General features: G+C 40.2%; 2 protein-coding genes across 5 annotated transcripts in view; one reads left to right on the forward strand and one right to left on the reverse strand.

Annotated features, from left to right (window-relative positions):
* Positions 1-25,830, reverse strand: part of znf385a (zinc finger protein 385A) — an 89,616-nt gene that overhangs the window by 60,891 nt on the left and 2,895 nt on the right. The window contains exons 2-3 of one of the 3 annotated variants that reach the window (XM_088408291.1): positions 22,440-22,513; positions 18,693-18,819 (exon numbers count right to left, since the gene is read on the reverse strand). Coding sequence is in view for 1 of the 3 variants with exons in the window: in XM_088408289.1 (XP_088264415.1) it covers positions 6,291-6,300 (10 nt within the window). In the remaining 2 variants the exon portion in view is untranslated. Of the gene's footprint in view, positions 1-6,290; positions 6,622-18,692; positions 18,820-19,586; positions 19,843-22,439; positions 22,514-25,830 lie in introns of those variants that run through there. The other 2 variants (XM_088408290.1, XM_088408289.1) reach the window with 2 other exon arrangements.
* Positions 1,782-21,020, forward strand: birc5b (baculoviral IAP repeat containing 5b). 2 transcript variants are annotated; one of them, XM_088408293.1, is made up of 6 exons: positions 1,782-1,929; positions 2,011-2,070; positions 16,594-16,703; positions 19,544-19,661; positions 19,730-19,822; positions 20,098-21,020. In XM_088408293.1, the coding sequence occupies exons 1-5, from the start codon at positions 1,867-1,869 to the stop codon at positions 19,814-19,816; spliced, it is 438 nt and encodes a 145-aa protein (XP_088264419.1). In that variant the 5' UTR covers positions 1,782-1,866; the 3' UTR covers positions 19,817-19,822; positions 20,098-21,020. The 2 variants fall into 2 exon arrangements, with proteins under 2 accessions (XP_088264419.1, XP_088264420.1); XM_088408294.1 differs by lacking the exons at positions 1,782-1,929; positions 2,011-2,070 and adding an exon at positions 15,828-15,953.

Genomic DNA, 25,830 nt, shown 5'->3' on the forward strand with positions numbered 1-25,830 from the left:
TTGGCTTCATGGAGCAGCAACATGCCTCTGGAGGCAGGTGTGCAGTGCTGGTGTGTGAAAGTCACTCGTTCACCTTATATGTTGTCATGGTCCTTGATGGAGGGCACGGAGGAAAGCAGAGATTGATGCAGTAATATCCAAACCAACATAAGGTAAGTTTAAGTATAGAACACAATTTATATAGAAGGCACCTCAAAGTGTTTTGCGTTTATGAAAAAATGACATAGAAATGTTGTAAACCTGGATTTGATCATTATCATAGTTGAGGCTGTTGGGATCAAAAACACACACACACACACACACACACACACACACACACACACACCTACACACACAAAATGAGGCACATTGGAGAGTACGTTACAATGAACAAAGCACGGGCACATACGGCAATTGGGACAATCTGACCGCTTTGACTGGTCAGTTTGAGATATTTGACTTTTTAGTCATGTCGCGGAACTCACTATATCTGACTGGCTCAATATATTTTTAAAAACACATTTGTAAGGTTAAACGTTTATAAAAAAGGAGTGATTACGTAAAAATTAGGAAAGAAATGCCTCTTTACATCTTTTGGAAGCGCATTCTACATTTTAGCAATATAAAGTTGAAACACAGTCTCCCTGTGTTCAATCTTGACTCTAAGCACCAGCATGAGCCCAACTCCCTGATGTTTTCTAAGCCTGAGAAGGTTTGAAAAAAAGTCAGCAATATACTTTGACACTAGACCATGACAAGACTACAACACAAGGGGAACTGTTATAAAGTCTGAGCAACAGAAAGCCAGTTGAGAAACTTTTGAGAATCGTGAATGGTTGTTTGTCCGTGTGCGCCCTGCAATTGGCCAGTTGACGGCTCTAGCTCGCCCATGACTCCAGTGAGGATGAATGGCAAAAAACTGGACAGATGGCTGGGCGGATGGATGGATGTTTTAATGTTTCTGTGTTGGTGTACCAAAGTACATTACAGTAGGACCGCGGTTTACGACATTAATCCCTTCCACGGTTGGGATCGTAACGCAAACTTGACGTATGGTCGGCAAACCACACCTGTGTTAATTAGCTAATGCATGTAAAACCCCTGGGGAAAAAAACAAACAAAAAACTGTATATTGAAGGAATTTAGTTTCACATAGGTAGATTGGCAAGTAAAATATAGAGCAGCAACTTTCTGTAGAGCCAGCCCAGGAGGTCAACACTTAATGCAATCATTTGTCTTTGTGATACAGTCAGTAAAAAAAAAGACACAAAGTATCAATAGGGCACAAATTATAATACGTATTGAGGACTAGACAGTCAGGGACTTACCCGCGGCAATAACAAAAGAGACGGGCGTCATAAAAGATAGGAGTGGGGGTAAAGTCCTCCAGAACGCATTGTTCGATGCTCGACCTCAAACACACAGATGTGATTGGCGTCCAGAGGTCTGGGACGTTGGGGGCACACACACACATACAGGCGCAAACAATAAAATACTGAAATATTGCACCTTATGATGTAGGAGTTAGAAGATCAGATGAATGTAACAATAAAAGTAAGGGCTATATAATGGTGTAAAAAGAAGAACGTTTCTAATGTGTACTTGAGTATGTTCAAAAGCGTCTACACAGTTGCTGAAATGTCTGGATTGTAATCCTCTAACCGAAAGGGGGCAACAGAGGACAGGAAACAACCCAACATGATGACATAGACGGGCGACAACCACCATTCAGGGACCGGCAAATATAAAAGAGGAGGGCAGATGAGGAACCGGCATCATTCTCACCATGACACGGGAATGATGCAGAGATCTCTGATTTGGACAATTGGCTTGTAAACTGCTTTAGACAATTTGGTAATAATAAATCTTCGAAGTGTTGTTGACGTGATGAACGTGTGCATGTGTGTTTATCCCGGCTCATACCCGAACGCGCAAGAATCTTTCACAAAGGTATGTAAACAATACACTATTATTCAATTGGGCCCGCAATCTGTCATTTACTTAACTGTCTACATCGGACCTGCATCGCAGGTCACGCATGACACGGACCTCATTTCACGTATGATGACGAAAGTAAACTGGCCCATTGAAGTAAGTCCAATGCAACATGATTTGTCACACTACAATTCTGTATCACAAACAGCATGTAGTAATATAGGGATAATTTAAAAATTCACATACCGTATTTGTGCATTGGTGTCTTAAGACATTTAAAGTTGCAATATATTTCGGAAGTCAAAAAGTCATCATGAGTAATCTTACTGATTCTTGTAAGACTTTATCTAAGGGAGCATAAAAGGACCAACCTTGAGATACGAGTTTAACTTGATGAGTTTTCGGATAAAAAAAACAAGCACTCTATAAGGATTTACTTTAAACAAATACATGCAGTGTTTAACATATTTTAATACAATGTAACAAGACAGTTTTTGCCATAATTTTTACCTTAATTTTATAAAACACATGGGAATGGTTTCAGTCTAAAGTGCTGATACACCATTTGTGTTCAACCATCCATTGTTTGATGCACTATAGCTCTGCCACATTAATGTTATTTGCTACTCTGTCAATTTTTTGTTAGTATTAACCGATGGTATTATCCAAATGAATTTTAAATTCCTCACTAGGGTCGCTGGCTTGCTAGTGAATATCCCAGTGGGCGGGGCACACCCTGAACTGGTTGCCAGTCTGTTACAGGGCACATAGGAACGAACAACTATTCACGCGCCTAATCACACCTAGGACAGTGTCCAGAACACCTGCTATGCATGATTTTGGAGGGTGGGAGGAGGCTGGTGTTTCCGGAGAGGACCCACGCAAAGTCCACACATATTTGAACTTGGGACTCTGAACTGTGAAGTGGACATACTAACCTGTCTTCCACTAAGTTGCCCCCATACAGTATTCATGTTTCAAATTTTATATGTAAAATAAATGGGAACAATCAAAAGAAAAACAATTGTGGTCAACTGGACACGTCTTTCATTTTCTCATCCGGAATTCCCAAATGTCCATCTGTCTAATTCTGTTACACAGTATCCTGGATATGCAATGAAACCCAAAGGGATGAAGTGTGCCAGCACGCATATCAAATGACTGGCTCATTAAAGCGTTATAATTACTGTGTCACTTTGACATAAACACAGGGATGTGAGCAGTTGAGAAAATGTTGAAGAAGTACCAATCTGCTCACTTTGAGGTTGCTCTCCAGGAGTCAGTTGAGGGCAGCGTGGGGCGTATAGTTTGGGGGTTTATGTGAGGATGACAATGAAATGATCATCATCGATAAAGACAGGTCAACAAGAAGTTTTCTTTTTTTTTTTTTATTTTAACGACACTTTAGGCAACAAGATCAAGAGTCGTCCGAGTGTATGTAAACGAATCATCGTGGCAAGGTGAGCGCGACATCGAAAGAACGATTCTTGCTTGTCAAATGCCCATCATGCGCCATTGTACCTAAAAGTTTCATAATCAAACTCTCTGTGTCAAAATATTGTCTAGTGAGTCCCTATATTGCATAGGATCGCTGGGGCTGAAATTTTGACAGAGAGCATATCATTAAAAAAAAGAGTAGATTGCCTCTTGCAATTGAGGTTTATTGTCAAACAACACACAATACAGCGACAGTTATTCTGTGTGTACTTGAAGCAATCACACACCTTTGTCTTCTACGATTAATACTACCACACAATGCAAAACATCGTAGATTCACTAATGGTATTAATTTTTGTTTTTGTTTTTTTTTAATGAAATACACATTACATTTCTTATTTGTTATTTGGAGGGTCTACAATGTGTTAGTGACATTTTTATTTATTTCGGTGGAGAAAGGTTATTGGAATATGTTTAAAGTTTCAAGCGTGGTCATTGAATTGAACTCATATCTCAAGGCATCAGTATTTTTGCAGTACTAATAGTAGCAACTCTGTGGCAGTCTTGTCACCCACATATATCTATTTAGATTTTTACGAGCAGTATAAAAAAGTGAGACGTAGTCACAAGGGGATGTGGGAGTGGGGAATCGTGCTGTGTATACAGTCAAAAATGTTATAAATAGTGTTGTTGAGATCAACTTATTATGTTTTTGCAATGGTGTGCTACATTACATTCTCTCAGTGACTTTCTTTGCCATCTGCTGCTTCATTCTTGTAAACCCGAACAATCCCTCAGTCAAATGGGACTGATTGTCAGACTGAGATGCAATTTATGCTCTGTGAGCAGCCCTGGGTCAGTCAAAGTGCACATCCACTGGCATTATCATAATCAAGACTTTCATATTTGAAGATTGGCAACAAGGGCTTGGACTACCTGCAATATGTACTATTTCCTCAAAATTTGACTCTAAAATGCAAAATAAACAGTGGAAGTTTGTGGTTAAAATAAAGGGTTTATGTTTAAGGTCATTCAAAACAAAACAGCGTGAGCAGACCAGCAACTCTTGTCAGAAAAGCATGTGAAACATTGCAGATTTGTATGGCAAGTGAATATGATGATCAAAGGTCCTGCTCTGCCCGCATCAGCCATGCAAAGGTCATTACAATGACATTGCCCTTTCAGGTCAGAAATGTTTAATCGCTCAGCAGTCGCATTTTACCATGTACAATAAATATAAAAGCTTCAAATTGGAAAGAAAGTCCTCCCAAGGGAGAATAACGGTAGGTGCATGCATATCTAGAATGACAGATTTATAAGGGGAATTTGACGAGATAATTTTTTTTTTTTTTTTTTTTTTTGTGCGACTCAGCCGCAGATGAGCGTGAAAATTGTGGAGGCAGTAAACTAAAACGGAATGTCCTTGATTGGAATGCAAGGCCCAAGTTTGCTGCACAATATTTTGATTTGTGTTTTGCTTCTGCTTCTTCAACAGTCATCTCCCCACTGATTAAGTTTGTCACTCTTACAGCTGAGCGTTAATACTGATGTTCGCACGTGCCAGCTTAAAATGATTTCGAAGAGCTGCCTCCAGCTGCAACCAAGCCAAGACCAAACCACGTCCAACTGTGAAGCAGTCACTTGATTGTCCACGGAGCGGCAGGCCTTGACAAAAACACACACAAATGTGTAAACTCGGTAAAACTTACAAATAAGTGAAACTAAAGTCAGGTCCACGTGAACTTGCTCTTTTCAAAGTCTGCATATGTCGCTATAATCATTACAGGCGCCTGCTTGAAAAACATGTCTGCCCAGAGAGCAGAAGGGCAATGCCTGAATCAGTCCAGGCATGCGTTAACACAAAGTGGCGTCTCCGGCAGAGCACATTGCAACGCAATTAACGCACACACACTCTCACACGCGCAGGCATACCCATATTAATATGCTTGCAGATGCTGGCGGGCATCACGTTGCTTGTTAAACGCAAAAACATATCCATCCTACCCTATGCACGTCATGCATGATTGGTCATAAGGACTTACAGTGGCAAGCTCCCATCCTCTGTGTGAGTGCACAAGCCAGCTATGTGGAGCACGCAGGATACCACCATCAGGCATGGCCACTATGAGACCAGAATACTAAATAAGAAAGTGCTGGCTGACTCAGAACACAGCGAGACTGCGTAATAACTCAAAGCTATACTGTGCAGCGAGCACACAACTCAGTCTTCTCACATGAGCTTTTCAAGTGCGCTCTTGCCAAATTGCTAATGTACACAAATGCAACATATTGCAGTTGTATGACTGAAATGAACTGAGAATAAATACTTCACAACATAATAAAGTAGCTCACCCGAATCAAGTAAACAGTGACTGTGAACAGCATGGGAGAGCCACCTGCTTGGATGTTGTTTGCTATGCTATGACATCATTGCCACATCACTGCTCTTCTGTTCTCCACTTAAATATAATGAAGACCCACTCTTAAGTGTAAAAAGTCAGAACAATAGAAAACAAGATTGCAAAATGGACATTATTATTGGTGGGTTGTGCAATTGCAACAGTGTGGATAATCCCTCAGTATATCAATAAGAGTGTAGTTATTGGTTTGTCAAAAACCAACTTCTGTGCCAGGACATCTGATCCTAATCACGTGAGCAAACATCGCACAGGCATACAACTCAGCACAAAACAATTTAACCGTCTCTGTCATCACTCACACCTCCTGTATTAATGGCATACTATTATGATAATTACAAGCCCTTGCCTCGATTTAAGGGTTTATCCCGCCCGTCTGTGTTGACAGATGTGGAATGATTATCACGCGGCGTATACAGCACTGCTAATGAAGAGCCGCAAGCTTAGCAAAGTAATTAGTGATCCAACAAATGATTGACATCCCCTTCAAAAATAAAAAATAAAAAAAATCTGCAAACTCACCCAATATCATTCTGTGTCCTGGCTGTGGGTCGTCCAACAAGCCCTTCTGGAGGCTCTCGGGACAAATAGCTCCCAAGCCTTTCCTCAGAGTTCCTCCCCTGCACTCCAGCAGGAGGCAACTCAGCGAGACTGATGTGAGGAGAGATAACTGCTGCTGCACATGCCGTCCGGTATGCCTGCGCTCTCCAGGTGAAAAGCTAGGCGTGTAGGTGAGAGGGAGAGAGAGCACGCGTTTGAGTACAGCGAGGAGAGGGGCGGGGGTCCAGTGTTCCTGCAGCTGTGGCTCAGGTAAGCTGGAGGACACTATGAAGGTGTTTAGTTGCAAAGGGGAGCAAGGGAGGGAGGAGAGGAGAGTCTGGAGGAGGCGGGGGAACCCAAAGTGAGGTAACCAATCAGAGGGGGAGACTACAGAGCCAAGATCGTCTTCTTCTTCTGAGCGGGCAGAAGGGATTGTGGTGATCCAGAAACAGCCAGCAAACAACTTCTTCCCAATTATCATTTCAAGCAGACAGACGCTTCAGCCGCAGAGAAGAAATGCTCCTTTCCCAGACGTACAAACACACAGACACATTCTTTGTGTAGGACCCACTCTGACATCAGCTCTGCCTCTTGATTTTGGGCTTGGGTATAACCTAAAGGCACCTTGCATGCCTTCACTCTGATTGGTGGCACTCACCACCAATGGGAGCCGCAGCAGACACTTGTCATCATGCAGAGTGGAAGTCATGAAGGAGAGAAGGAGCTCGACAGAGAACGCTGTCTCCTCCCACCGCGGTTTTTCACATTGGTTTCCCACAACCCCCCCTTTGCCCGCACACACGCATCACCTCCCTGGAGGCTCTTGGATTGTCACATCTGTTTACTGCAATTGTTGTCCCCTGGCCGTCTCCTCTCTGTGTCCTTTAACTTGGTGTGTCTGTGGACTTGCCAAAGGATTAACCTTTTCTCGATTTAAATCTTTGCTTCTACCGTTTCTCCTAACCCACTCAGGCAAGGTTACCTGTATGAGCAAGACGAGGGGGTGGCCACGCTAAAAGGAAAGACGGAATAAAAGGCGACAGACCCCAGGAAGCGGTGAGCGGGAGGGGGTAGAGATTAGACTAAATACAAGGCGACAGAGGGGTGAAGAGATGTGGAGTGACGGGGAAGAGACGATGCAAAGCGGGGACAAAGTCAGTCACGCCAGAACAGCAGCAGAAAACCAGACTTAGTGCGACAGAATGAAGGTCGTAACATATTGAAGAGGATACCTTTAGCGGTATCCTTCTCACCGAGAGCCACCTCCTTCGCTCTGACAACAGAGCAATGCTCTGTCTTCAGTTTCACAATGAAAAGGAATCGCAGGATAAAGTCAAGGGGGGGCTTACGAAAAGCACACTGGCGCAATGTTACTGCAATGCTCAGCGCTTAAGAGAAGGCTTAACAAAGCTGTCAAAAAATTAATCCCCTTGGGCGTGCACGCTTAGAAACGCAAAGATACAAACATGTGAGCCTGAGGCTATAGAAAACTGGGCCTGATGTTCACAGCGCCTCCCCGAGTCTCGCCTGCTCACTCGCTGACTTCTCTATCAGCCTCAACCCTCCTCATGCTCGCAAGTGAAAGCAATGAGTCACCGAGTGCCGGAGTGAATGCCAACAAGGCTTTGCGACGATTTCGACAGTGTCGTTGTATGCAAACACTGACAGCTAACACACTCACAAAAACTCAAAAAATTCACCAGTGATCAGAAAATCTTAAGATAAACTATGCAAGCCAAGTAATTTCCCCCAGCCAATCTCCACCTAAAAGTCTTAACAAAGATAAGCCGGTAATTGAACAAACAAAGTGTAATTTACTGGACTATGACTGGAGTGGAGCTTTGAGGTAGGGTTAAAAATTACTTGACAAGGCCTTTAACTCAAAACGCTAAGATTTGAAATCATTCCCTATTAGTTGAAAAGTCATCAATTCGCTTAAGTCTCCCCCAAAAAATACTTTTTTTTTTCTAAAAGTAAAATAACACTAGGATTTTATACTTTATAACACATCATAACAAGAATTCAAAGAACAAAACAAATTGTGCAGTCCATCCTGGTTTATGTGACTTTGCCACTAGGGGGCAATACGTTACACCCTTGCTGACACAAAGAAAAGTTTTACAACTACTGTATCTTTTCCAAGGGGCTTGGTTGGGTTGTAGCCCAGAAGCCAAGAGTTATCATCTCCAGTGATTTCTTGTCATCAATTAATTTCATTTCATGGTAACTAGACCTAGGATTATATTTAAAATATACTGTTGGTCATTAAGAACACATGCATATATATATTTGCATGTAGTGCTATTTAGGGTGATTTCATATGATATCAATTTGATTTGTCACCACACAGGTAACAAACTGTTAAAATGGAGTAACACATGTATTCAGTGAAATAGCGTACTAAAGAAATACTTTAAAGTAGATATAACCGGACTGGCCACAAATAGAGCAAACATTTAGGTTGAAAATTAGGTTGAAAATTCCACACGTTTACAAATGCCATACCACAAGTATCTGGCGTTTTAATGCAAGAATTCAGAGAATTCTTCATCTGTATTCCATCCCTTTTGTCAGAATTGTTTCCTTGCTTGGAAATGGACTGAGTCCAGTATAATACAGGAAGTTGAAAGCAATTGCTCAAGCGCAAAAGAACTAGTAAAAATATTGCCATTTGAAGCTCGATATGAGCAAAAGCAGTCAAAGTGATCGATATGGGCATGTGTGAAGGTCTCTCTGTGAGCTTGTGTGTGAGCACCAAAGTTATTGGGTTTCCTCATTAGTTGTGTTGCTATCAATAATTCAGAGGCGGTCCTTGTCTGCGTTCAATGGTCCGAGTGCTAATGTGCTGTCGGGCCAACGGGGGCCCGGGGTCCAGTGCCACTTTAATGGATGTCATGATGAGGAGGTGAAACGTGAGCACGGAGATCCAGTGTCACCAACGAACAAGTGCAGCGAGAAGCGGCGATGCCGAGGAGATAGCGGTGGGCTGCATGTCTGAGGGGACAGGACAGATGGCATTGCACAGTATGGGATGGGAGCACAGGGACAAGGTGAGGGCCAGGGCAATTAGGTGTATTTGTTTGCAAGTGATTGAAAACCATTTATTTCTGGCAATGATGCGTTAGCCTCTTTCTTCTCTCACCTCATGGAAAACACACAAGGAACCGCGCAAAGAAACATTTTCTATGAAGAATAAATTGGCATTGTCCGACCTGTGCGGGCATCAGGGATTGAGCTCACAACAGTGTCATTGCGATGACAGATGACTTTTTAAAGGATGTCAGAAGAATGGAATTGAATCATTTTCATATGCTGTGTTCTGCTATCTCTCAATCAATCACTGGGCAGACATTTACTTACAGTGAAGCGAATTGGCAATAAAACACCTTGGTTGCTCTCTTGTTATCATTTTAGCAATACGTAGCATAATTCCTCCCATCCATGAGGGCTATATTGCAGAGCGACCCTGCAATTAGTGATATTTGTGGTATAAATGTCGCCCTTTATAAATTGTACTCAGCACCTAGTTGTTTTTATACGTATTTAAACACATTTAGAATAATTCAAACACATTTAAACATGTTTAATATATTGAGGTCAAGAGCGGTTAATTTCACCTTAAAGCTTTGCTTTCTGCTGGCATAAAGAACACTATTACAGCTGATGAAAAACAAGACTGCTGAAATATTGTACTTCCTGTTTCATTTTTTTGGACTATCCGTAGGTAACTGTTATAGGCACATGGCGAACAAGCAAACTCCACATGGGAAGGACAGAACTGGATGCAAACTCGTGACCTCTGAACTGAAAGGCGGATGTGCTAATCAGTCCATAACTCTGTCGCCTTATTTATCCATACGTCCATCTACAGCAATTTCTATAGCTGTTTCTTTTATTGCTGCTTACAGTGCACTTACTGAAATTGCATTGAGAGAGTTGAGGTTTTGTGTAGGTTATCCCAACCTGAATTACTCTTTTGCTTGAAATGACCGCTTTATTTATTAACTATTGTTCCAACAGCAGGTCTTGCACTCTTAAGACAGTTACGTTAAAAAAAATAACCCAAATTTTGGTCAAAAAAAGACCAAACCATTGTTTGGGGGTTTTTTTTGTTTGTTTTTTGTTTTTTTTGGGTGGGTTCTTCTGCACAAAACAACCCCCAAATGGGTCGTTTTTGTTCAGGACGACCTCAACAAATGGGTTTGGTTTGCAATTGAAAAACCGAAAAAAACTTGGCCAAATTGCCCAAATATTCGGTTGCTTTTTTTTTTTTTTTTTTTTTTAACTTACTGTATATCTGAATTATTTTTCCTGCAATAGGCTGGCAGTTCAGGGTGTCCACGCCTACTGCCCAAAGTCAGCTAGGCTCAGCACCAGCAAGGCTGCAGTCCTTGTGAGGACAAGCGGCTATAGAAAATGGATGGATGAGTTTTTTTCGACCCAACTGTTTTGAGTGCATGACCATGAAATACCTACAGACATGAAATGTGAAGTGATATCATACAAGTGTCTTAACCCAGTAGTGATTATTTGAGTGTGGATGTGTTAAACCTGTATCAAAGGAAACATACAGACATGAAAAAAAGGGTAAGTACTCATTTCCCTAGCTGGTGACTGTGTTAACTAAGCTTTGCTGCCCTCTGATGGTGGAACAAATGTTACAGTGATATAATCATATTTCTTTAGCTTTAACCTTTGTGGAAAGTTGGTGAGAAGAAATACCTATGCCTTGCCAAAGTTTGAGATCATAAGTATTTTGCTGATTGCAGGCAACCAGCCACCAACATCTTGGAAACTGAACAGACTTAAAGTGTTCAATCTAAAGGATCATCCATCTTCCGCATTCTTTCCTCACTTGGTAGATCTCCACTTACAACATCGAAGTACAGTATGTACAAGTCAAATACTATGTCAAGAGGCAACTTGTGCCCCAGTCGTATTTCAAAAGCCTGCAGCAGAGAACTATATGCTAGTTTACCTTCACTCTCCTTGTGCGGTGTGATGTAAGGTTTGATGTTGATACAGTGTGCACACACACCAAGGTCATATATCACGGCTTTGGGTATATCCTGGCACTGTGGTGGTGAATTTAGAACCTCCTACTATGGTCAAAGGTGAGAGGGTGCCAAGCGAGCAGAGTCAAGCAGCAGAGTTGCACTTTCCCTCCTCATGTGCAAGTCTGGCATGGGTGCGTGTGTGCGCGTGTGCGAAGTATGTGTGTGTGTGTGTGTGTGTGTGTGTGTGTGTGTGTGTGTGAGACATCAAACAATGAGGGCAGGAGTGTATTACAACTCTTGACCTCATTGGTCGATGTTGGGCCGGGAACCAATCTCACAACACACGGCTGAAGAAGTACAGTGATGATGAAAGAAAGCTTTGGGAAGAGGTTACAAAATCTGTTGTAATAAATTGGAATTTCAAGTGTAATCTCTGCTTCTCTGTTTTCATGTTTTGTCAGTTTTGGGCTCCACTCTAAGTCAACATCTGAGGTGCGATATTTTTGCCTTAAATGTGTACAAATACTTTTCACGTTTTAAAATTTTAGGTACCTAGATAGACATGCATGAAAATTCCTGAGGGTTTGGGGGTCCATTCAATCGGGGCGATTTCACTTTTCGCGGGGGGTTTCAGTGCCCATTAACTGTGAACAATAAGGGAACACTGTACATACATACATACATACTTACATACATACATACATACATACATACATACATACATATATGTATACATTTCTTTATGGGCGGAAAACGTGGCGGACAAACTATTGCTTATGGAAGTTCACCAGTACAAACACCTTGATGATTCGGCTGAAAAGGACTTCTGTGACCTAAACACCGTAAACAACTCCTGGCGAGTACCACGTTGGACAGAGATGAAGAGTCTGTTTAAAAATGCTTGGGAAATTTTAGAGTTTGAATCTACTAGAATTCTCTACCTCTGTTATAGAGTAGTGTTGTTTGTGGTGTAGAGTCCATTTACTGCCCCTTATGGTAACGGGAGAATATTGTCTAACTGCAGTGGAAAGCCGCACTGTTGAAAAAACACGCACCGGCACATCGAGCATAAACCAAGCTAGACTTTTGCTGCAGGCTTGTTTTTGCCCTAGTGAATTTCAAAGCAATTTCAGAAAAAAAAACACGTTTTAGTATGCAACAGGTGGATTTTTCATTGTATGTGGAAATAAGAGGGAAAGGCTTCAATGCATGTTAGTTTTTTTTCACACTGGGAGGTCTTTTTGCACATGCAGGTTTCGTTGAAGAGGAGTTTTACTGTACATACATACAGTACATTTAGTTTGTATTTTACATTCATCATTTCGATAGCCGCTTATCCTCACGAGGGTCACCGGCTCACTAGTGGCAATCTATGCCATCTTCAGGCAGTAGGCAGGGGACACCCTGAAGTGGTTGCCTGCCAATTGCACGTTAGCATTATTGTCATTATTAATATTTCTACACTAAAGTGTGAGCACACACAGTATGGAATGCAGTGTTTGAAAAAAAATGATGTGTTTGTGTGCTTGCGGGTGTTTGGTCTGCTCAGAGAAGAAGAGAAAAAGAATGTTGAAGTTGACTGTCACACTCTAACACCTTCATGACATTTTTCTGCCCACACTGGAGAACAGTGCATCCTTTTTTTGCAAGGCTATGTGCTCCAATCAAATTCTATTGTTTATTCAACTAATGTCAACAATGGGCATGCACATATGAATAGATGAGAATCCAAAAATCAAGGCATTCCTCATCGTGGTGGTGTAGCACGCTGGCGTCATGGATCTCAGAAATATAATCTGTGAAGATCTCTCACACATAAATGTCTAAATATGCACATATGTACAAACAGTATTTAATACCAATAAAATGTTATGTTTAGAACATTTCAAAGACCACCTTTCAGTTATGGTGTGCTGTGAGATTTCCGAATGTTACATGAGTGTCTTGGTTTACTACAAGTAGCTAAACCTGGACACATATATACTGCAGCACTCTTCTATGGATGTATACCTAAATCTTAACAATCCATCTCTAAAACACAAACGTACGTACTGACGTCATATCCCAGAATAGCTAATCCAATTTTTCAAATCAAGGCATTACACCCGGAATTAAATATGTATCTACAGAGTTATATATATATATATATATATATATATATATATATATATATATATATATATATATATATATATATATATATACCATTTGTATTTAAAGCAGATTTTACACTACTAGAGAAGAGTTTCTTTCCTACCTGTGCCCCACATCAATTGTCTCTCTGCTGCACTTCCTGAGTGAGTCAAATCTCCCGCACTGTAGAGTCACTGGGACACACCTAACTCCCCCGTGGAATAGTTTCTTGCATTAAAGCAGTTGACACATGGACCACAGAGATGCTTTCATTGTTTTGAAAATATTTCAAGGCCTGCACAAGGCGAGTAAGTCCTCACATCTATGATGGTATTGTAAAGGACATGGCAATATACAGCGGTGGTGTGCAGACAGAGACCACAAACATGTCGGCGCTATCACCTCCCCTCCCTCACTTGCTTGCTCCCCTTCGTTTTTTTGCAGCACTGTGTGAAAAAAAATCTACAACAGGGTATTGCAAGTGTTAGATGAGGAAAAAGGGGGCAGGCTGAGTACAGCTGGGTGGCCACTGGCCAGAAGAGATAACGTGTTAAACTTCACTGAAGTTAGTTGGTTGGTTGAAAAGCACATTTCTTTAAGTTCTTCCACATCCGGCTGGTAACTGCCTCATGGCTGGTTCATATCTAAACAATTAAGACACACGTTTTTAATGCAACTACCTATTACATCCTGAAGCCCCAAAAAAGTACAGAACTAAGTTCAAAGACCCGACAATTAATTTTGAAGATATGTAAGAATATCTAAACACATGCTGTAAATGAAAATTACACTCAGAGCTAATCCTCCTTTACTTGCCAGTTCTACAGTATTTGCATTTCAGTTTGTAAATGCCACTAGGGCAGTGCTTCTCAATTATATTTTGCCATGCCCCCCCCACACACACACACATCCGCACACACACACTTGACGTGCTGACTATAAATAAGATTATTACCTATAGAAATTGTATAACTATACAATTTATATTGCGTTTATATGGGTTACAGGTTAGTCTATAACAGAAAAAAAATAACCAAGTGCCTGAACCTAAATAACAAAAAAAAAGATGAAAATTCATATTTCATTGCGATTACAATTCACAATACAAAAATCCCAGGGGCGCCTGCTCTACAATTTGAAAAGCACTGCACTAGGGAAACTGTGGTATTTGTTTCTTCTTATAAACACTTCAACATTTATTTAGAGATCCATCTTCATTAACCATCCTTGTATCTGATCAGAGTTTGCAGATAAATTTGAAAATGAAGACAAACACAAACTTCTGATGCTACTATGTAATGAAACCATTACCATTCTAATTAGAGAACAATTGAATTGTCAAGTTTAACTGAAAACTCTGAACCAGGGGTGCCCACACTTTTTCTCCTTGCAAGATACTTAGAAAAAGACTAAAAACAATTTAAATACCAAATTTGTGTTTTTTATTCTGTCATTCATTCATTCATTCATTTATTTGAAACGTACTACTATTTTTTTAATATGTAAAATAATGTGCAATATAAATTGCTGTACCTTGCTTAAACAACTGAATGAACCCATAACTCCACACAATATGTCAGATATGGCAGCAATAGAGAAAGGTAAAATGTCTGTGTTGATTGCTTGTTTAGTAGATCATTTGTTTTAAACAATATGTTTTAGAATATTATCTATAAGCGATTCCCAGCAAAATGTTTTGTCAATTATTACTCTGAGAAATGTTGTGTTATTTATTCTTTCTATTTCCATTTACAGTAATATTGACTTGGTGTTTCATTTGTCTAGTACCAACAAATATGGAATTTGATTTGCTTAAATTGAATAGTAGCTTATTAGTGATTGTGTTAATGCCACGAGAGCTGCTGACACTATTCGCAAGCTACTGGTAGCTCCCGACCTACTTAATTGGCCCTACTCAAGTGTCCAGCCCTACTCAAGTGTCATGTTCATGGGTGTGAACAGCTGTCCATCTGTGTATTGTAGTACAGTAAGTACGCTGTGATTGAGTGACGACAAACCCAGGGTTCTTCACGCATCTTCCAAAACGTCACATATTCTGTAGGTCATCTCTTACTTTATTAATACCAGTCTATAAATCATTTAAAATTGCAGGTTCAAAGTTCACAAAATTTTAGGTGATGAGCATGTGGTCACATGTATGCAATATAGGTTATCTAAAACGCCTTTTAATTTTAAAGGTCGAACGTGAACGGCGTGGTGTCCAACAGTACATATGAATGAAATAACTTGCTTGAGGCTTATCATAACCACGCCCACTCAATCAGTGATAACTGAAAAGTCCTGTGTATGTTGAGACTGAGAGAGTTTACATGTATGCGTCTATTTGTACACCTCTTTGTGGATTAAATCAGTCTATACTGTTTAAGAAATGGCCAGTATAGAAGTCATAAAGAATAGGTTTCACTCATATAGCGTGATGTACAGCAGTGATTCACGCGAGCAAACTTTTGTCAACTGGCCCTTTCGAGAAGATTGTAACTGCACACCAGAAAAGGTAAAGTGGCTTCTCGCACTGAAATGTCAATTGAAGTGGAATTGTACCGGAAACTTAGGCTAAAGGAGGTTCTAAATGTAATGCACATGAAGTTGTCTAGGCCAGTGATGATGTTTTTTTTTTTTAATTTGTTTTAATTAACTCAATTTCATACTTTATTTACTGTAGCACTCGCCTATGTACCGTTGACCTACGTTATACATGGCTAGAAGAACTTTGTGATTTGCAGACAAGCAGGTGCCTGGGTTGGTTTCGCTCTAAAAGAAGTCTAGTGTCGAGGCCCCGTGCCGGTCCACATTTTGTGATTGATGGACTGCTAAAGCCTCTTTGGGTTATGCAGTGCTATTGGACAGAGCTCATAAAATCTTATTTGCTACTTAATACTACTTAAATGTTCCCATTGTGCAATAAACATAGTTGCTATTATTGTTACTGTATTTATTAAAAATATAACTTTGGTTTTGCTGAGCGGAAGCGGAAACGTTAACATGTGAAAAGCGTGCAGTCCCGAGGACAACATTGTTGGAACTGACTCCTCGAACATCATCTTGGCCAACAGGGACATCTAGTGGATATTTTATGCAGTACATACCTAACGATGCAAGTGTAAATGAATACGACTGTTGCTTTTTGTATGCAGATGGCGAAGGCTGGATTTGTGCACTGCCCTGCTGACAACGAGCCCGATGTCGTTTGTTGTTTCTTCTGTCTCATTGAGCTGGAGGGCTGGGAGCCTGATGACGATCCCTGGTGCGTTTAACTGAAAACTGTCTTGATTCATATGGGCGGCATGGGAAATAAGAACGTCTCCTTCTCCCCTACCATTGTTACCTTGTTGAAGTACCCTTGAGCAAGACACATTTTTAATTGCAAAAACTTCAATACAGAGAGTAAGAAATGTATGACCATCAACTACAGTATGAACAATCAAACATTTGTAGAAAGTGTAAAGAAGACAGAAACAAGGTATTCAAAAATTAAGAAAAAAATATTGGTACAAAAATGTATCTTAAAAAATTAACTTATTGCAAATATTTTTGTTTGTTTTTAGCCTATCTCTTGTCTAAATATCCAATTGAAATCATGTTTTGTTTGTTATGTGGAATTTTGACAAATGGATTAATTAATACAGTCACTCTTTTCTCTCCTTTGAAAAAAGCTAAACATTGCATTCGTCCACGCACGACATCCTTTTCAACAGTTGATCAGTCCTGATACTGTGTCATAAGTAGGTAAATGAGTTGTCAGCATGAAGTGGCTAGGGTTGGAAGAAAAAAAAAAAGTGGACTGTTATATCATTTGATCATCGTCGTTGGATTGTGGTTTTCTTCCATTAAAAGAGAGTATTTTCTTTAATTATTGTTTTCTCCCCTCACCAACTACCCACTAACCTGCGCAAAACAATTTGAGGAAAAATAATGACTTGCAACTGGCATATTGTGTAACATCATCTGTATCTGATTTATCTGCCAAAGATTCACATCACTGACAATCTGCATCCTGTAAAACTTAACAAAACAAAGAAGTCACTATAACACAAATTAGCAATAAGATGATTTATCTTCTAATGATTGCGCTTTTTTTTTTTTTTAGAATAAATTGATGGTTATTGTCAATGCGTTCAAAAGTATGAATTATACTTTCCGATACCTGCAGAAATCCTGGTGAAAATCAAACGTACAACTTGAAGTGCCTTCCATTGGGAACCGCTGTTTAAAGATATAGACAGCAAAGGGCACGCGGGTTGTTTGTACATGTATTTAATATTACACAAACCATTAAATACAATGGTATCCAAACAATAATGGTATCCAAACAATAAGAACCTATAGACATCATGTAAAACTGACCTATTTAAGTATAAAGTCACAGGTACATTAGAACTACACAAACTACTTGATAACAGCAAGCAAGCGCAAATGTATGTAAAAACGACTATCAATGCAAATGTGTTATGATCACATCGGCTTGCCATACATGTCAAAGTCAAATGGAAAGGGGTGGTGGCAAAAAAAAATTAAAAGCAGAGTGAATGTTCATCAAAAGAAAAAATAAAGACTGCACATATATATATATATATATATATATATATATATATATATATATATATATATGAACATTAAATGAATGAGGCAATATTCAAGGCACCCTCAATATATTTTGAGGGCTATGTAGGCAATTTTCTTTTCAAATGAATCAATATCAGCAAGTTTCTATCATTTACTCAATTTTTTCACAGGAGCGTCTAACAGTGGCTGTAACCTATATGAGAGAATTTCCTTTGGCCATACATGCTTTGTTTTCCCCTGCAGACCTGGGGTCACCTCCATGAATGAAAATGGATAACTGGGCAATGTCAGAGGTGTTGTGTACTCTCATTACGCGTGTAAACCCATAAACAGCCCATTGAGGACACCGCAATGTCGTGTCACACGCAGCAGGCGCGCTTAAAGTTAGTGTTTCCTGAAGTACCTGCTTGAAATGGCTGTCATGCAAGGCGTTGTTACTTCGTGTTGTTTGACTGCTTGGTTACACACCAGAACAGAATTTTGATGTCGAGACTATTTCAAATAAAAAGTGGCAACTCTGGTTAGATTACATGAAACTCTTTTAACATGGTGAGATGAAGTCCTGTCGTAGTTAAAAATAGCGGGACCAACAGATATTCTCTTACCGCCATCCTAAAGTGGTAGTATAGAAGAGTTGGAATTACTCAATAAAATATTGAAATACAATTACCTGGGATTGAGAAGCACCTTATCTTTCACCACAACAGAAGCCAACATTGTGGATGTCAACTTTTTTCAGATATACCCTTGTTGTTCAACAAAAGCCAGGAAAGGAGATTTTAGATGCACAAAAGGCCCTTTAAAAAAAAAAAAAAACATCTGTGAAAAAGGACTGTAAATAAGAACAGATGAATTTGTAGCATTGCAAAAAAAAAAGCTTTTGTATTTTTTCCCAAGCTGAAAGTGTTATTCACATTATGTAAATGTCAGAGTTTGACAGACTTTGTATATTACTGCATACAAAATAAACTATGCACTTGTATCTTTCCCATCTACTGTGCGTTTTGGAAAATTCAAGTTCCACGATATACATTTATATTCAAAATGTAAAGATAGTTTTTATTTTCAAACTAAAGTCTTAGACTACATATTTGTATCCCATAGTTTCATTTGAAAGAAGATGTGAAAGTGTTAACTTTCAGGAGATAATCCTGTGTGAGACAAGCGCAATGAATAAAACTGTAAAATTATGAATGTTGTCAAACAGCATAATTTGACTTCAATTTTATATTTTCTGTGTAGAAAACCCATACTTCATGGTATGAATTCATATATGAAAATATGATTCTAAAACATTTACATTTAAAGCTTATGTGAAAAATGTATCAAACATGTTGTCGTTCTTTTTATATACAGTAACAGATCTTGTTTCCTTCCTTCATATGTACTGGAATATGATTATTGTATTATTGCTTATCCATAAGTGGTAGTTTGGCTATTTTGATTTTAGTGATAGGAAATGCTTTGCTAAAAGGTGCATCTTCAGATGTATAACATGCCCCCCTCCCCTTTCCCTACCAGGCACGAACATCAAAAACGTTCCCCAACTTGTGAATTCCTTCACCTGAAGAAGGACTTCTATGAGCTGACAGTGGATGAGATTTTCCGCTTGGAGAGTGAACGGGTCAAGGTCTTTGTTGTGAGTGCTTGTCTTGCATCATTCGATTTGAGACGGCGCATCTCATAACTTGATTTCCTTCCTTGTAGCGAAAGGTTTGCAGTAAGAAGATGGCCCAAATGTTGGATGCCGCAGTGGCTCTTAAACGCTTCCTGTCGGAACTCAATTACGTATGACAAATGGTCAGGTTATCATTTTTAAGATGTTACTGCATGCAATGAATTGTTTTGTTTCAAATATAAATACACATTTAATGGTTGCGGTATTGCTTTTAAGCTAAAAGTTTACGTATGTCACAAACTATTGTAACTCCCGAACTCAACAAAGGCGATCCTAAATGAAAGCGCGCATTGAGTTTGATTACAATGTAGTCTATATTCCCTCCTTTCAAACACATACTTACCGTATTCGTCAACGTCATCTCTAACATCCCTTTTCAAACCTTGACCCTGGACAGATGGCCTGAAGCCCCTCCCTTTCAATACCAACTGTTGCCTCAGAAACATCTGTTACTAATGGAAAGAGACCATGTTCGCTGAGGGGACCAGTCACAACGCTCTCCTAACCCAGGGAGGAGTGTTGGCATTTAGGCAAAGATGGCAAATGGGAAGCGTGCTCGTGTTTATGTTCTGGCACATTCGTCATTGTAATGACCTACTACCGCTCATAACGGCATGTTTGAAGGTTAGGGGATTTTTTTTTTTTTAAAGTCGGCCGTGTCAGCTTCTCATAGTTGGATTCATTTTGCAGAGTGCCAGACGGGATTAAAACTATGTTATCTGTCTTCTCCGATCGTCACTTCTGGATCAATGTAACGCTCTGGCCACTCAAATCAGATAAGCTTCTTAATTCTCTCATATCTGCTTGCGACTGACTACATCAACACAACTCACTCACCCCCCCACCCCTCGCTTCTTTTAGCCGCACATTCAAATGTTACATTTCCATAGTTCGTAGTTTATTTGGGAATCTGAAACGATGTGATTCTCGCTATTTTCTGAACAAACAAACAAAACACTGACTGCTGAAGTACAAGGAGCATCAGAGTATAGTGTGTACAGCTCACGATTGTGGAATTCACACGCGAGGATTAAAGAATGTGTTTACAATCACGAATGAGACACTAATCACCCTGTGACAATCGCTGGGGTTGCATTCTGGGCTGGACAGATGTTGAGTGAAGGTCTTATCTGGCCGTGAGAACGGTCCAAACCTGTTCATTTGTTTGGATGACGACGGATTGTCAGGCGCCCATATATTTGCAGGTTTGGTGTTTGCAACTGTCCACCATAGCCAATCTTCTGTTATTTCAGGCAAAATTGTCCTATTTGCATTGTCTCGTAGTTGATAATAAAATGTCTACCCCTGCATTTCCCGACATTTTATTGAGTCAAGACGCTTCTTTTTCATAAATTCTTTTGACTTACCACAAAAATGGTCACAAAGTATGGGAGAGGTTAATTGTGCCTTCTATCAAATAGAGCATTTAAACATGAGTTTTCAGCGTCACAAACACCAGGAATCCCTTTAGTCTCCTTAATATAATTCTTTTGTCTGACTTCATTAAAACCCTAAGCGGTGTGTATGGAACACCTGGTAGTGAAGATCATGTGACTGACATGAAATGGTCACTCAAACGGTGGTATTGCTGGTGTACTTATTTCTGCAAAACAGCCAAATTCAAAAAGGTGTTATTTGATACCATGGATAATGTCAAACTCATGTGACAGTTTCAATCCTTTGAACGCGTGTCCTATCTTGCATTCAACTCGGTTTCATCATGTTTATGGGAAAAAAGTCATCTCAAACCAGACCAGAGGTGGAAATATCGCTGTGACACATACTGTACTTTACATTGGGCTTGCGGCCCCAAAATCAAAACCAAGAGCGTGATATGACCTATTTGTTCATCCGTCCGTTCGTTCATTATCTGTAGCCGCTCATCCTCATTAGGGTGGCTGGCTAGCTGGTGCCTATCCCAGCTGTCTACAGCGGAGGACAATCTGAACTGGCCGATCGCAAGGCACGGGGATACAAACAACCGTTCACCCTCCCAATCCCACCTAAGGACAATTTAAAGTGGCGCATGTTTGTGGAGTGTTGGAGGAAGCCAGAGTGCCTGGAGAGAACATACGCGGGCTTGAGCAGAACAAGCAAACTCCGCATAGAAAAGGGTGGAGCCAGCTGGATTTGAACTCGGGACTTGCTAACATCTCTTCCACCGAGCCACCCTTGACCTATTTGTCACTAACAAATAAAGTCATAATACACCCAATTCATCTGTTATATGCAATAAAGTTTGTTCTGCTTGTCAAAAGGAGTGAAGGAACCAAAAGAATGTTATAGTGTTTTGAATGCTTCTCGACAATCTTGGTCTTCTGGAGTACTTCCGAAATAAAATCACTGAAATGTTTGAATTACCCAAAGACCAGATCAATGTTTACAGTGTAAGAAAGTCGGAAAAGCACAACAATGTTGTGAAATAACTGGAAATGATTATTGGTCTTTACTTGGAAATGCCTTTGCCAACTGACAGCAAAAATGGAAAAAGGACTCAAGATGTGCCATGGATGCTGACATGTCACCGAATTGTTTTCGGAACCCGCAGGCAAATTTGCATTTTCCCGACAGCACCGAAGTATCAAGCAGGCGAGCAGACGATGAGGGTAGAAAGAACCGGCCACGGTTGAAAGATTTTACCAACAATTTCTGGATATCGCCTCGAAACGTGAGGGGCAAACCCCACCCTTTAGGGATTGAAAATTTCAAATTCTTCCGACCGTCAGCGACACATCTCACCTGGAATTATCCCCAAAGTTCCCGATGTAGGAGTTCCCCATGGTTTTTGCTCGCACCGAGCTGCACGCCGTCCTCTGAAATGAAAAAAGCATGGCCGCTGAAGGCTCTGCAAAGTCCACACAGCTACCATTTTCTGAGAAACGTGACGTGCGCCTTTGCTTCACTAGGGATCAAAACTGTTTCATTTGGCGCAGACCAAAAGGCGTGTCTGATACTTAACAGACGAACAAACGTAGAAAAATGTTGAAAGTGCTGATAATGCGTGATCTGTTTTTCTTAAGTATTTATTGCACAATGTTTACAGGTTTGTTGTTCAAGTCTTTGTACCCGGGGTAGGGTGTTACAGACGAGCTGCCCCTAAATAAGCTGTGTTAGTCATTTTGATACAGTTACCAGTTGTTGCTACCAGTTGTTCTCATAACTGACTTGCTGCCGCTATTGGACAGAACTGAACAAGTTTGTTACGTGTCGCGTCTGATGTATGTCACTCCGGTGTTTTAGTTGGCTGATTTCGCCCTCGGGCCGCATTGACCGGGCCCCATGGCTGTCTACTGACAGCGGTTATAGTTACGCGCACTACGGTTTCGGTGGCTCGTCGCACACAACAAACGCTCATGAGACGGCCCTATTTGAGTCGCGGTGAGAGAGTTATTGTGTTGGGCTATGGCAAAGCCTTTGGCTCGTGCAAAATGTTTCCGACAGAATTGCCTTGGTAACATAATTGGTAGTCGTAATCATGGGCATTATTGTTCACGATAAAATATTATTTATTTCTACTCTATAAAGAGATGACAATTATTTTCATAAATAATTGTAGCACCCAATAGTGAGGCCAGGCCCCACTGGCCCCAAGTTCAGCGACGCCACTGTTCTTAGGCATCATTTCAATCAAAGGATTCGATACTGCATATTTACAAAAGTTATTAGCAAAATAACTTGTGGATGCCCATTTTTTTTCTCCCTTCTTGCGCTCCTTCTCCATATGCAACTGCATGCAGTGTACATCGCACCACTGTGAACAGAACCTTGCATGTCCTGCACAATTAATTACCAGTCATAAATGTGATTTAATAACACCCGGTGCGCACACATTAAACAGTCACCATTTATTTCTTCCCGCTATAATTGATACACAGTTACAAAGGAACAGCATAAAGGGCTCACAACGTCGTTTTTGTAATTAATTAGCTTGAGTTAAACTGTAAACAGTAATAAGCGCAGCAGATGGACAAACGGACAGATGTTGCGAGCCGAAGGTTTACAACCCGGGTCTTCCATCAGGCCCATCTGTTGCTTCTGAACCCCGTACCTCCCTCTACCCTCCTCCGCCGCCTGCCCATTCCTATTCTCTTGTTTCTCTCATCAGCATCTATCACTGCACCCGTCTCCAACCGAGCGGCCCCATTTAACCTCCTGCCTGACCCGCTTTAACCCTTTCAAGACAATTAGCCGCTTATTATAACGTGAGCGCAAGCTCAATTATCTTACAATTTGATGTTCGTTTTCCTCCACTTCTCTTTGTTAATACGTTATATATACCATTCTGTGGGCAGAAGGTGGATCTTTTACTTTTGAATGCAAACCCTGTGAGAATATAGTTGAAAAGTTATTCGCACTGGAACCACTTCGAACTTACAGGTGTTTTAGATGTAATTAAAAAATCGAAACCAGTGTTTCTCAAGTACCAAAATACTTGTATTTGTACTTATACCGCATGCTGGGAATCACACAGGTAAACTATAGTATTCGTAAACTTCTATTTGGATTTGAGGTAAATTTGTGGTTTTGTGATAAGCACCAGCTAGCCAGCGACTCGACTGAGGATAAGTAGCAAAAAAAAATGGATGGATCATTGGATTATATTTAAATTGAGGCATAGAAAATATGAGTATTTACAGCGCAGTAGCAATGTTAAAAAAAAACTAAAAAAAAAACAAGACTTGCACAGCTGCATTCAGAGCACTGCAACTTTGGTTTTGACCACAGCAAAGAGATCAGAAAAGTGTAAAGTGTAAAAAGATATTTTCTTAAGAATGTTTTTGCACAGTACATTAATTCAGTCATTTTAGTGAATTACTTTACTTTGAAACGTCTTAAATTCTTTTGTCATTGTGGCGAAGCACATTGATTGTGCATTTTCAATGTGCATTTTACCTCTAAAAACTGTTGGGTACCCAGGACTCGCAGTACTAAAAGGCCCAACAAAAATGTCCCAAAAATTGTGTAGTAAAAAGGATAAAGTAAGCTTAAGCTTCAAACTGCATTTACAAGAGTAGCAAAAACCAACAACAGATATTATAAAACGTCACACTAAAATTTATTAAAATAGAAAGAATTTATATGTAAAAATTCAGAGTTAATATGTTTCGGGCCTAAAAAAAGCACTTTTTGAAAAGGTGTTTTTGAAGAAAAAAAAACAGATAAAAAGATCCAAGAATCTTTGTAAGGACAAACAAGTCCACCGTGTAATTTTTTCTGTGAAATAAACCTCATCAAAACTTTGGCCCACCACTTGATGTTAGAAAAAAAAAATGGTTTTCCTCCTGAAGGGAGACCATATTAAAACCACTGCACCATCCATTGGCTACACCTGTCATCCATCCATTCATTCATCCATTAGCCAACAGACCGTAAACAACATTGTTTTATGCTGATGAAACTCACTGGAAATTCCCACGACAGCTCCTACAGCAAATGAATATGGTTTTCTTGACAAAATGAATAACGTTAGCCAACTTAGCATGGAAGACAGACTGATGTTGCCTAGCAAGTTAGGACTTCATTTACCTCTCTTACTCCTTGCTGCTTCATCCCTGTTGCAGGCGAATAACTTTCTTGGAGTTACAATTTAAGTCTATTCAAAAGAATGTTTTAAACACGTTGTCGGTTAAAGCTACTGACTTTTTGCAGCCATTCTCACCACCCACTCTTCCCTAGCGCGCTCACTGAGTGAGTGGTTCTCAAAGTGGGCTCCGCGGCCTGCCTGTAGGGCACAGGTGTCAAACTCAAGGCCCGGGTGCCAGATCCGCTACAGCAGCTTTTCATTTCATATTGTTGTTTTTGACTAAATAATTGGCAGCAACCTGTTTGGAGGAAATTGACCTAGTTTGTGATGAGGGAGCGTGCAATTTGCAATTCTTATTTTGTAGACTTCAGAATGGCTGAAATGTAACAAATATACTCCTTGTCAAATTGAATCTGTCGGTGGATAAAATGGGCTCTTTCTTAGGCTTAAATTTTTTGTTTCCTTGTTTTATTTCCGCAAACATTTTCAACGGGGGTACTTGAAAAAAGTGACCCTGACTAGTAATAGAAATATCAGCCGAAGTGGCTACACGTGAATAAATTACCATATTAGTTAGGCCTATGCACGTTGTTTATGTGAAATTAA

Source organism: Hippichthys cyanospilos, chromosome 2, assembly GCF_059441005.1.
Source record: "Hippichthys cyanospilos isolate Australia breed blue-spotted pipefish chromosome 2, RoL_Hcya_1.0, whole genome shotgun sequence".
Taxonomy (NCBI): Eukaryota; Metazoa; Chordata; class Actinopteri; order Syngnathiformes; family Syngnathidae; genus Hippichthys; species Hippichthys cyanospilos.

Excerpts from the sequence above, each read along its gene's own strand:
- birc5b (XM_088408294.1), top strand. The coding sequence starts at position 15,828 with ATGGCCAGTATAGAAGTCATAAAGAATAGGTTTCACTCATATAGCGTG. Across the intron at positions 15,954-16,593 it reads GTAACTGCACACCAGAAAAG|ATGGCGAAGGCTGGATTTGT; the intron begins GTAAAGTGGCTT and ends TTTTGTATGCAG. Across the intron at positions 16,704-19,543 it reads GAGCCTGATGACGATCCCTG|GCACGAACATCAAAAACGTT; the intron begins GTGCGTTTAACT and ends TTTCCCTACCAG.